Here is a 12240-nt window from a genome sequence, read left to right on the forward strand (position 1 = left end):
TTTAAAACTTAATTTTTAAAAAAATTTATTTATAATTTAATAATAATCATAATAAACTTATTTGATAAAAAATTTAATATAATGAGAAGAAAAAAAAAACAACATAAAATATTGGCAGTTTGACGGTTCACAATGAAGGGCATGGCACGGGACAAAGGGCAATGTCGATGGCTCGTATTTGCATTTGGATTGGACAGGAGGGGGACAGGAAGATGCGAAACACTGTAGAATATTGATTAATTTGTCCTAAAACTTCAACGTGATGCAAGTCTTACTTCTTTAGCATGGCGCGTGTTGCCACTCTTCCTTTTTTTGGGGTTGCTCCAATGTTTTGCTTTCTTTGACCAACGGCTCTCCAAAATGGCTGTAGGAAACCCCTCTTTGAATATCAAGCTTTGAAGTTTTATGTTTGGAAATAGAGTAATGAGATGATTCTCATATTAGTTAAAGCTGTTTAATGCTCTGTCTTAGCAATGTTTAGGGGCCAGGTGTGATAAGTACTTAAGGAGTGGTTGGAGGGATACCCTTTTGCCTGCTTTTGTCATTGATAACATGCATGATGATGTTCTGATCTCCTGCAAATCAATGAATTTACTACTATTATCAACTAAAAGAACAGAGAGAGAAGTGAAGAAAAGAAAGCGGGCTGGGGAGGATCTTGAATGTTTGGTCCGTGTAATACACGTGCACCAGTGTGGGTTGAGCTAGTACTGCATCATGGTCAGGAGTTTTGAGTTGGGTGTTAGGAATTTAGAGGAGTTAATCTCTGTTTAACTGAAAGTAACCATGGTTAAAGTTGAAGACATGTTGTTGTTGTTGTTGTTGTTGTTGGATTCACTGTTTTGTATTCCTCTTGCCATCACTCATCACTTAACAACAACAACACTCACTCAAAGCTTTGAGAAAGGGAGAGAGAGAGAAGGAGAGAGAGAAGGAAAGAAAGAATCAAATGCTTTGTACAAAGACATCCCATTTGCTGTTTCACGCATAAAGGAAGAAAATAAAAGAGAAACAAAAATTCCAACAAATGGGAATTCATATAAACTAAAAAGCAAGGCAAAAGGTCCATCATTTGATATAGGCTACTGCCAGCCTTAGCCACAAAGAGAAAGGAGGGAGAGGAGGAGGAGGAGGAGGAGGAGAATCTTATGTTGCTATCTTAGTTCATTCTAACCTTCGAAGGTAAGCTCTTTCTCGTATCTTCTTCACTGCAATAATGGTTTTCTTCTCCCTTTCTTTTTTGGTCTTCTTATTGCATGCCACCATCTGCTTTACTTTTTACTTGACTTTCCCACTTACTTGGTTCCTTTTATCATTTACATGCTTTTGGCTGCCTAAGTTGCTTCTTTCTCTATATATAAAGTTTTAATTTTTGTTGATTTGAAGATGGGTTGTTTGTACATTTTGATATTTTCAAGTACTTGCTTTATCAGCCTTGCTATGTGGTAGCTGGATTATCTGGGTCTGAGGCTGATAAGAATCTAGAGGTAAATTTGTCACTAATAGATGAAAAACTCTTCTGATTTTAGATTTTGGGTATGTCTAATCTGTTAATAGTTTCCTCGGTGTCTTGGTTCTTTTTAGTTCAGCTCAAACCAGTGTCGGTTGTAAGTTGTAAGATGGTTTTTACTTTAGAAGAGTCCCGAAGGCCTTCTTAGTGATGTCTTGTCAAATTTGAAACTTGTCTGGTATGTGCATATTTTAAGAACTATATATCACTTCTGGCATTCGTAATTCTTGTTCTTCAATAAAATCTGACGCTGGTATTTGTTGAATGTTTCATTTAGTTGGCTAATTGAAGTATATACAGGACTGAATTTCTCAGCTGTTTTTTTTTTCTTTCCCCGTTATTCCTTCTGATTTTATTTTGTTGTGCTGTGTTTTTTTTTGGTAGACTTCTTTCAATTAGTGCCAAAAAAAAAGGATCAACTTGGTTTTCTGCAATGGTTTCAAGGTCTTATTCTAACCTCTTGGACCTTGCTTCTGGTGATTCCCCAACTTTTGGTCGAGAAAAAAAGAGGTTTCCTCGAGTGGCTACTGTCCCTGGGCTCTTGTCTGAGGTAGATGATGATAACTGCAACAGTGTTGGATCTGATGCTCCTTCTTCTGTTTCTCAAGAACGGATGATTATTGTGGGAAACCAGCTTCCACTTCGATCACATCGAAATGCAGATGATGGAGAGTGGTGCTTTAGCTGGGATGAAGATTCACTTCTTTTGCAGCTAAAAGATGGGCTTGGAGAAGATGTAGAAGTAATCTATGTAGGTTGTCTTAAAGAGGAGATCGCCCCTAATGAACAGGATGATGTGGCACAAACATTGCTTGAAACTTTCAAATGTGTCCCTGCGTTTCTCCCTCCTGAGCTTTTTACTAAGTTCTATCATGGATTCTGTAAACAACATCTGTGGCCTTTATTTCACTACATGCTTCCTTTATCGCCAGATCTTGGTGGTCGGTTTGATCGCTCCCTTTGGCAAGCTTATGTTTCTGTAAACAAGATTTTTGCTGACAAAGTAATGGAAGTGATCAGCCCTGATGATGATTATGTGTGGGTTCATGACTATCATTTGATGGTTTTACCAACATTTTTGAGGAAGAGGTTTAATAGGGTGAAGCTTGGATTCTTCCTCCATAGTCCATTTCCATCGTCTGAAATATATAGGACACTTCCTGTAAGAGATGAACTTCTAAGAGCACTCCTCAACTCTGACCTCATTGGTTTTCATACTTTTGATTATGCCAGGCACTTCCTCTCATGTTGTAGCAGAATGCTTGGACTTTCTTATCAATCAAAGCGTGGCTACATAGGGCTCGAATATTATGGTCGCACAGTGAGCATTAAGATTCTTCCAGTCGGGATTCACATAGGACAGCTCCAATTGGTGCTGAATCTTCCTGAGACTGAAGCTAAGGTGGCTGAGTTACGCAATCAATTTAGGGGTCAAACTGTTTTGCTTGGGGTAGATGATATGGACATCTTTAAGGGAATCAGCCTGAAGCTTTTGGCCATGGAACAATTGCTCATGCAACATCCTGAGAATACAGGTGAAGTTGTTTTGGTTCAAATCGCAAATCCTGCAAGAGGCCGAGGAAGGGATGTACAGGAGGTCCAATCTGAAACTTATGCCACAGTGAAGAGGATTAATGATACGTTTGGAAGACCAGGATATGATCCAGTGGTTTTGATTGATAGCAACCTCCAGTTTTATGAGCGAATTGCTTATTATGTCATTGCAGAGTGTTGTCTGGTTACAGCAGTGAGGGATGGGATGAATCTTATTCCATATGAATATATTATATGCCGACAAGGAAATGAAAAGCTAGATGAGACCCTAGGGCTAAATCCATTGGCACCAAAGAAGAGCATGCTGGTTGTCTCTGAATTTATTGGATGCTCACCATCACTAAGTGGGGCAATTCGAGTAAATCCATGGAACATTGATGCTGTGGCTGAAGCTATGGATTCTGCATTAATTGTCTCCGAGGCAGAGAAGCAGTTGCGGCATGAGAAGCACTACAGGTATGTGAGTACACATGATGTTGCATATTGGGCACGCAGCTTTTTGCAGGATCTTGAGCGGGCATGTGGGGATCATTTGAGGAGGAGGTGCTGGGGAATTGGTTTTGGTTTAGGGTTCCGGGTAATAGCTTTGGATCCAAATTTTAGGAAGCTTTCCGTTGAGCATATTGTTTCAACTTATAAGAGAACCAAGAATCGAGCAATTCTTTTGGATTATGATGGCACCTTGATGCGAACTGGTTCATTAAGTACTACTCCCAATGCAGAGGCTGTTGGAATCTTGAACAATCTGTGCAGAGATCCCAAGAATGTTGTTTTCCTTGTTAGTGGAAAAGATAGAAAGACTCTAACTGAATGGTTTTCCAGTTGTGAAAAGCTTGGAATTGCAGCAGAGCACGGTTATTTTATCAGGTATATATTTTTTCTTGTCTAAACCCTGTAGGTTAAGCTAGACTCTATGTCAGAACAAAAATGAGAGAGGAGGGGGCAAAGAGGGGGTGGGGGGGAGGGGAGGTTTTAACAAAGGTATGGATTGGCAATTAGCTTTTATTCCGGTTTTTTGGGTAAGAACATTAAATATTTCTTATTAAATTTGGAACCAACTGAATCAAAATGTAACATTTCACACAGCTTTGCAATTGGACCATTGCTAGTTTAGAACTAGATTTGGTTCATGGTTGTTGCTAACTAGCTTGGTTTAGCTTTTTGTGAAGTAGGAAAGAACTTGTTTTTACTTTGTCTTAACCATTTAGCTGGTTACTAAAACATAATTGAGGGTTCTGTTGTTTTTGCTTAATGAACAGATAAGACTTACTGTCACCCAATGCTTATAGTTTGATTCAAAAGGAGAAAACTGGTATCAGTTGACAGCCCTCAGGCACAAATCCATGCCTGAAACTGTGGAGAGGATTTATTTGTTGTTATCTTATCCTTATCCCTTTCTTATTATTTTCCCCCAGGTCAAATCGTGATGCAGATTGGGAAACTTGTGTCTCTGTGCCAGACTTTGATTGGAAGCAGATTGCAGAGCCTGTGATGAAATTATACACAGAAACAACAGATGGTTCTGCCATTGAGACTAAAGAGAGTGCTCTTGTGTGGAATTACCTATATGCAGATCCTGATTTTGGATTTTGCCAGGCTAAGGAGCTCTTAGATCACCTTGAAAGTGTTCTTGCTAATGAGCCAGTTTCAGTTAAGAGTGGCCAGCACATTGTAGAAGTTAAACCTCAGGTTAGTAGAACACATTCTATTGGATACAAGTCTCCATCAAAATTCTTACGTCTTCATATTATATCAATTACCACATTGCATTTTCTAATTAACAGAAGGAAGCCCAACCATGTGAACTAGTTAACAGGAATAAAAAGGAAAAACAATCTTTTTTATTTTTCCTTAAAATGATATTCAAAAACTCATAATAACTTGAGTAAGACATTACCTTGAGTGTGAAAATCATATAAATCTTCCTTCATTGGTACTAGTGAGTCAACTTGAAAGTTTTATTTCCTTCTTGAACTGTGTAGAGTATGTGCTAACATGGATAGCCACTATACTGTAATGTGCACATAAGGGTTATTAGCTGAAAGAGAGGGGGTCCTGAGCTCCAATTTCTAATGCTTCATTCTGTTAACTTTTCAGGGTGTGAACAAGGGTCTTGTTGCTGAACATCTCCTCATAACAATGCAACAAAAAGGAATGCTTCCAGATTTTGTTCTTTGTATTGGGGATGACCGGTCAGATGAGGACATGTTTGAGGTGATCATGCGTGCAAGGACCGGCCCCTCTCTCTCCCCAGTTGCTGAGGTGTTTGCTTGCACTGTTGGGCAGAAACCTAGCAAGGCCAAATACTACGTGGAAGACAGAACTGAGATTCTGAGAATGTTGCAGGGTCTAGCCAATGCATCTGAACAGACTGCAAAGAGTACTTCCCAGGCTTCTCAACGAGTGATTATTGACAGAGAGTAATCGGCTTCAGTCTCTTATCATCCTACATGAGGTCATATCAAAGTGTACATTGAATTTCTCGATTAGTAAGATTCTCAAGTCTTGGGATATTTGAGTTTTCTATTAGAGCATAAAGTATGGAGCTTCTGGTATTGCCTGTCAGTCTCATAAATAGAGAGTTTTGTCCTATAATTGTTGCATTGTACTTGTAGCTTCTATTGTGAGTAGATAATTATTCTCCCCTTATGTTTTTTCGCTTCTGTTTTGTCTCAACCATGAGTTTCAGTTCCTTACTTGATGTGGTTGTCACCAACTAAAACTGAATTCCTCCCAGTATACGGCCGATGCTAGCTACCATCTGAGCATAAGGCTGCTCGTCTTGTTAGGCTAGTTTGTTATCTTAATCTCTCTCAACCAGGCTACAAAATTTGGGTTGAACTCCAAAGCAAACTGGGCCAGTTTACTACGGCCTGGTCTAAGCTTTTTCCATTGTTGGGTCCAGTAGACGTGAATGTAGATGATAGATCCACTTGTTAAGAATGGACTCGAAGATCTCAAACTCTCCGTCGCTGATTTCTCATTCCATCTTGTTTTAACAGAATCATGTACTTTCCCCTGTTTTTCCTTGAAGTCAGTTTTATTTTTCTTTACTCGTAAGAAAAAGACAAGTGTCCTGCTTCCGAAAGAGACATTTAAGACAACAGCTAGAGGGATAAGGCATTGATTGTGGATTCAATTATTGGCATTGGACCTGCTTTCCAGCTCGGACGAGCCACTAGAACGAATGGGATTGTACATCATAACATCCCTCGGAATCTACACTTTTTTAATCTCGAATTGCCTGAAAGGAATACAGAAAAGCCCCCATTGTACCCCTACCTAGCCTGGCCCAACGACCATCCGTTTCTGTTCGATCTAGACTCAATTTTCCTGTTCTGTCAGTTCTTTCTCTATCAAAACAAGATCGATGCATATTTTCTAACAGTTTCTGTCTCTAAACAAAAAGACAAACCTCTACCGGGGGTCACGAGTAAAGTATCTATATTTTAGATTCATAAAAAAAAAAAATTTTAAATTTTTTATAAGCGGATGTATTACATACCTTCATAAACACGTTTATGAACATTTATGGAAGAGAGAGTGATAACTCCATAACAAGTGATATCAGAGTGGATCGAATTTCATTTGATTTACGTCAAATGTTTGTCGCCAGGGAGATTCAGGGTAAGAAAGGTGAATGACGACAACGATAACGTTGTCGAAATCGAGTGAGAGAGTGTTACCAGAAAAGTATCTCTATCTCACATCAGATAAAAATAAAAAAAATATTTTTTTATAAACGGATGTGCTGCACACTCCTATAAACGTGTTTATGAGCGAAAAGGTAATGACTCGTGACACGTCCTTGCTTCTTCCCACTATTTGCTCTTTTAGGTGAAAATACAATGACCCAAGGACAAAAATGTTATGGACCTTCTTGGGTTGACGATATTTTCATTTATAAAACCCTCGATCATGAAAATTTTCTCTGGCATGTCACTGCAATGATCAGACATGAAAATCTATAAAATAAAAACAATCACATTGGCGACATTAATTGATAGCATGAACCATCAACTGCCCTTGACGAAAACATGGCTGAAATTCAACCCCTTGCAGCCGCATTGGCCAGGCCCAATTCGTCATCTCTCACCACCGGTATCCTCGTCCAATTTTGACCTTCTCCTTCAGCAATTATTGATATCTAGACTTATTTTTCTGGGTATTCCATTCATAGCTCTTTCAAATTTGACCTTTTTTTTTAACAATGTTTCCTCCATTTTAATCCTATCTGCCAGCAACAAAAACAATGACGTGCAATTCGGCCAAGTTGGAATTTTATGACTAGCTTCAACGAAAACTGCATGAAGACATTCAATTCATTCTAAGTAGTTGAATGTCAATTTTTTTCCCTGGATATAATAAATTATAATATAATACAAGAAGAGTTTAACTCGAAATTAGTCACATTATCCAAATAACACAATTAAAAAATTTCTTGAATAAATTTATTAATTCACAAATTTGCTCATATTTATTAAAAAAGACTCTTAAAATTTAAAAATGATATACAAAAATTACATAAAAACATACCATTCATTCTCAAAAGTAATTGTATATCAGCTTTTCTTCGACTTTTTTTTTTCAATTAAGAGATTGGTTTTCTTAGTAGGGTATTGTTATTAAGTTAGTGTGTTTAATTGTTACAAAGTCGTTTAATTTGCAATGAAGAAAAATAGTGGGTATAATTAAATTAATGTAACACAATTGCCTTAAGCCTGGGCAGGCCAAATGCTTTGGATTGCTTTGTTAAGAAAGCAAATTAATTGAACTCGTACACAATTAGTCCACAAACTCACCTATCATATCATAGCCTTAATGATATTTGATAAGTGATTGGATAATAAGATAAAATATTAAAATATATACCAAAATTTCACCATCTAATTTGATCTATCCTAATTGTAACGACAAACATTATGTTCGGGACTACCATTGAAACGACTATTCCTAATGAATGATCATCTCATAATTTAATTCATTTTTTGACTGAAAAATGATTATTTCGTATTTGTTAAAAATTTTTACAGATAAAATTAACCAGAATCAATTTATAAAATTATTTTAGGGTTAGGCAGATGTTCAGTCAAAGTGCGTGAAGGCATGTAAAGGGTGCAATTATTCAAGCAAGGATGAAGAAGAATAGGCAAGATGGCATTTAATAACATGGACTTTGTTTAGCTTCACGGATTCAGACCCATGCAGCCGCTGACCTCATTGGCCAACTCTCCACTTCTCAACTGTTTTTCTAACCTTTCTTCTTAATATTAATATCGGCAATTCATTGTCTTCACACGGCGGTACAATCTCAATATCTCCTTTTTCCTTCCCTATATAATTACTCTTCCTACTTCCGTCCCTAATCTATCCCAAATTGAAATATAAAATATCCAAATTCAATAAATTTGAGTCAGATATTCACGGATATCTAATTGAAAATATCTCGAAAAATATACAACATTGACACAGAATATACCCAAGGTTTTAGTTCATTCTTTCTAGCTCATTTTATAATTGTATATATGTAATGCAAATTTTAATTTAGTTTAATCTCCTTTTTCCATCTTAAATTTATAATAATCACTGTACCAATAAATTTCGGTAATAAATATTAATGAAATTAACGTAAATTATTCTCAAATTCAAGCCTTCGAGTCCTGGTGATTGCACATGCATGTGCATATTACATTATATTCTTGATCTTGAATCGAAACCACATTGTAAATGGGTCACATGATCAAAGTGGTATACATATTATGAGACCCACAATGAAATTAAATGCGACAAATGTGTGTTTTTCACAGGGTTGGGTAGATACATATCCACATCAAAGTGGTCGATTAGTGTTAATTAGTAAAGGAACCCTAGCCAGGGTCTATACGTCGAACTATAGTATAATTGTATCAAGACTTTATATATATACATATACACATTATAAAATCAAAGTTTTTAATTTATTTTTTCTTGATTATTCATTGAAAAACACGTAGGGATAATGCATTAAAAAGTTAATATATGTATATATTATTAAAAATTAAATAAAATGTGATAAAGTAAAGTGTTAATAGTTAATAACAGAGAGATTTAAAATTTTGTGATCTTTGATTATATAATTCATACTTAAAAATTATAATTATGATTAACATCTTCCATTGTCGAATTTTTTTTATGGATTTTCAATGAAGTAAAATTTGTAAAATTTTGTAAAAAATTCATTGAAAATTTGTCGGTAATATAATTGAGAAATAAAAAATTGATTCCGTTAAACATTCATTTGTAAAAGTATACTACTTTTCACCGAATTTTTTGATGAGATCAATTTTGTTAAAAGAAAAGAGAAGTTAATTTTTGTTAATGAGATATTATTACTTTACTAAACCAAAAAGCATAACTGTGTTGAAGTAATAACTATATATTTATCATTTTAGTGATACACAATTAATGATTAATTCTTCATTAATATATCTTTTAAATATCCAGTATATAGTGTGTTGGATCCTTAACCTAACTAACAAGGATTGACAAAGAATACGATAATATGACCATTTTTGTTCATATTTGTGGCTGCTGAACATACATACATATATACAAACGCTTCTGGTTCTCTTTCTGACAAACTAAACACCTGCCTTGTAGCTTGTACTCAGAACCCATGCGTATGTTCCTTTTCTTAAATTTCCATTTGCGGTTTCTTTGGGCAACTGGTTTGTACTCTTATGTCGGGTCCAAGCCTCCAAGATTTTATGTTTTTGATCTACATGGTTTCCCTTAAGGATTGAATGCAAATAATTTTCATAGACTCAAATTATAACTTGAATCCTACTAATTCGTGCCTTATTAACAAAACCCTATTTCAAATCAAAACCATTATATATATATAAACTTAATTTGCATATATTTCTAATTTATGATGGATTTATCCCCAAAATTGTTTAGCAAAGTATAAAGGGATATTATTCATATTTAGGTTAAACTCATGAAAAAAAAAACAAGAGAAAGGATGCATGAAACGAGCTTCGTACGTAAAAAATATGTATTAATTATACTCTTAAAAATAAAAGAAGAAGACAAAGTTCCGTCAAAAAAATATAAAAAAAAAGAAGTGGGCTTATCTAATATAATTTCAAGCAAGGGACCGCATGTAATAATTAATGTCACGTGTTTAGTTTTCATTACTCAAGTTATTAATACGGGTTGATTTAAATTTTTATATAAATCTTAATAATTCTATTTACATTTAATATAAAACAAAATATAATATGAACACAAACCTTTTCCGTCTTTTACTTGAACAGCAATGCCAAGCATCTCATTAAATGCAACGAAGGTGACGAGCTCAGTTTCCCATCATCAGCATGAATTTTTTTTCTCAGCCAAGTTCAAATCCAATTCTGATGCACACCCCTTTCCTTTCACACAGGCGTATTATGGTTTTTTGAACACCAATAGTCCAAGTCTATGCATTTTTACTTGATAGGCATGCATGTCCATCAATTAATGAATAATTAAATCTTGTTTTCTTCTCATGACAGCGGCATGCCAGGATGTGGCCACTGAATCCTACTAAAAGCAAAGCTCAGATCCAACTAACTCCAAATGCTCAATTTATTTCAGAGAGAGAATATATAGAGATAGATAGGCATAGAGAGAGGGAGAGAGGGAGAGAGAGAGAGACTTATACTTTTCACCATCTAAATATAAAAAAAAAGTTGGGAAATCCCATCACCAATTTCTCAATTATAAAGAGAATTAAACTCGAGTCCTCTCCGGCTACTCAGCAGCCTGCTTTTATATCTGCTTCCTTCATTAACTTCAACTGTCACAGACAAAACAAGGATCACCTTAACAGATTTTTACAGCTTGTTTTAAGATTGCAATAAAAGGTCCCATCTACTTCACATCCCTCAAATACTTTCCCATATCTCTATCTTCTCTTCTTCACTTCCTCAAGCTTTTTCTGTTCATCGTCTGCAACTTCTGATATAGGAGCTGCTGTTGTTTTTGGTCAGAACATAAGCTTTCTATTAATAATCTTGTTTCTTTGGCCGTATTCCAGGCCAAAATGACACCTCCGGGTTCATTATCCGGTAACCAAGATAGTGAAGGTACGAAGAAGAAGAAAGAAGGAATGAAGCAACACAAAGTCCCATTGTTGAAGCTGTTTTCGTTTGCTGATTTTTACGATTACGTGCTCATGGCTTTGGGATCCCTCGGTGCATGCGTGCATGGTGCTTCCGTGCCTGTTTTCTTCATTTTCTTTGGGAAACTGATAAACGTCATAGGAATGGCTTATCTCTTCCCCAAAGAAGCTTCTCATAAAGTTGCAAAGGCATGGGTCACTTTTGTCTTTTTCCTCTTTTTTTTTTTTTAGAAAAAACTTATTCTCGTTCAGTCTAACTAGAACAGACAAACTAAATCTTTCTTGCATTCTTTTTTGCAGTACTCATTGGATTTTGTATATCTCAGCGTGGCTATCTTATTCTCCTCATGGATAGGTAAGGGAAAATATATATGTCTCTACCTCACGTGAAAACCCTTCTTAAACTTCAGTTTCTGATTAGAAATTTGATGATAACTTTCCATAACCTGCATGTAATATTTCAGAGGTAGCTTGTTGGATGCATACCGGAGAACGACAGGCAGCAAAAATGAGGATGGCATATCTAAGATCTATGCTAAATCAAGATATAAGTTTATTTGATACCGAAGCTTCAACCGGTGAAGTCATATCTGCAATTACAAGTGACATTATTGTTGTTCAAGATGCCCTTTCTGAGAAGGTAAATTTTAATTTTGTTTCCTTCAACTAATTCAAAAATATTAAATGCTCATATATTTAAAATTCTGGGAAATTTAAGTACAAGAACAAAAAGGTTGTGATGTAAAGGGAAATCAAAGTAAAAAACGGTGAGTTTCTGAGCCGACTTCCAAGATAGAAATGTAATCTGACGCAACTTTTATGTTGTCTGCAACCTATCTTTATGGATGCAAATAAATGAAATGAAAGTGGTTGCAAGATTTGCCTTTATAAAGAAATGAATTCGGAAGCTAAAATCACTTATTAGCATTTATAACTGGGTTGGTTTGGTCGGTGTTTCTACTTATGGTGTAAGGGGATTAGCTCAGCTCTTTTGCCAGCTGGTGCTCAGCAAAGAAAAAAATTATTCGGCTTT

General features: G+C 35.8%; 2 protein-coding genes across 4 annotated transcripts in view; both read left to right on the top strand.

The window, feature by feature from the left end:
- The first annotated feature begins 741 nt into the window (after window positions 1–741).
- Window positions 742–5725, top strand: TPS5 (trehalose phosphatase/synthase 5). Of its 3 annotated transcripts, XM_021422687.2 has the most exons (5): window positions 742–1182; window positions 1434–1487; window positions 1895–3931; window positions 4480–4753; window positions 5162–5725. In XM_021422687.2, the coding sequence occupies exons 3-5, from the start codon at window positions 1944–1946 to the stop codon at window positions 5486–5488; spliced, it is 2589 nt and encodes an 862-aa protein (XP_021278362.1). In that variant the 5' UTR covers window positions 742–1182; window positions 1434–1487; window positions 1895–1943; the 3' UTR covers window positions 5489–5725. The 3 variants fall into 3 exon arrangements, with proteins under 3 accessions (XP_021278362.1, XP_021278352.1, XP_021278371.1); XM_021422677.2 differs by lacking the exon at window positions 1434–1487 and having other exon boundaries at window positions 743–1182; XM_021422696.2 differs by lacking the exons at window positions 742–1182; window positions 1434–1487 and adding an exon at window positions 1534–1688.
- Window positions 5726–10963: 5238 nt separating this feature from the next.
- Window positions 10964–12240, top strand: part of ABCB2 (P-glycoprotein 2) — a 6468-nt gene continuing 5191 nt past the window's right edge. Inside the window, exons 1-3 of the mRNA XM_021424299.2 lie at window positions 10964–11396; window positions 11508–11562; window positions 11672–11847. Coding sequence (XP_021279974.1) covers window positions 11130–11396; window positions 11508–11562; window positions 11672–11847 — 498 coding nt within the window. The 5' untranslated portion in view covers window positions 10964–11129. The remainder of the gene's footprint in view (window positions 11397–11507; window positions 11563–11671; window positions 11848–12240) is intronic.

Source organism: Theobroma umbraticum, unplaced genomic scaffold, assembly GCF_002168275.2.
Source record: "Theobroma umbraticum cultivar Fairchild unplaced genomic scaffold, ASM216827v3 scaffold_30.0, whole genome shotgun sequence".
NCBI classification, from domain to species: domain Eukaryota; kingdom Viridiplantae; phylum Streptophyta; class Magnoliopsida; order Malvales; family Malvaceae; genus Theobroma; species Theobroma umbraticum.

Excerpts from the sequence above, each read along its gene's own strand:
- TPS5 (XM_021422687.2), top strand. The coding sequence starts at position 1,944 with ATGGTTTCAAGGTCTTATTCTAACCTCTTGGACCTTGCTTCTGGTGAT. Across the intron at positions 3,932-4,479 it reads GAGCACGGTTATTTTATCAG|GTCAAATCGTGATGCAGATT; the intron begins GTATATATTTTT and ends ATTTTCCCCCAG. Across the intron at positions 4,754-5,161 it reads TTGTAGAAGTTAAACCTCAG|GGTGTGAACAAGGGTCTTGT; the intron begins GTTAGTAGAACA and ends TTAACTTTTCAG.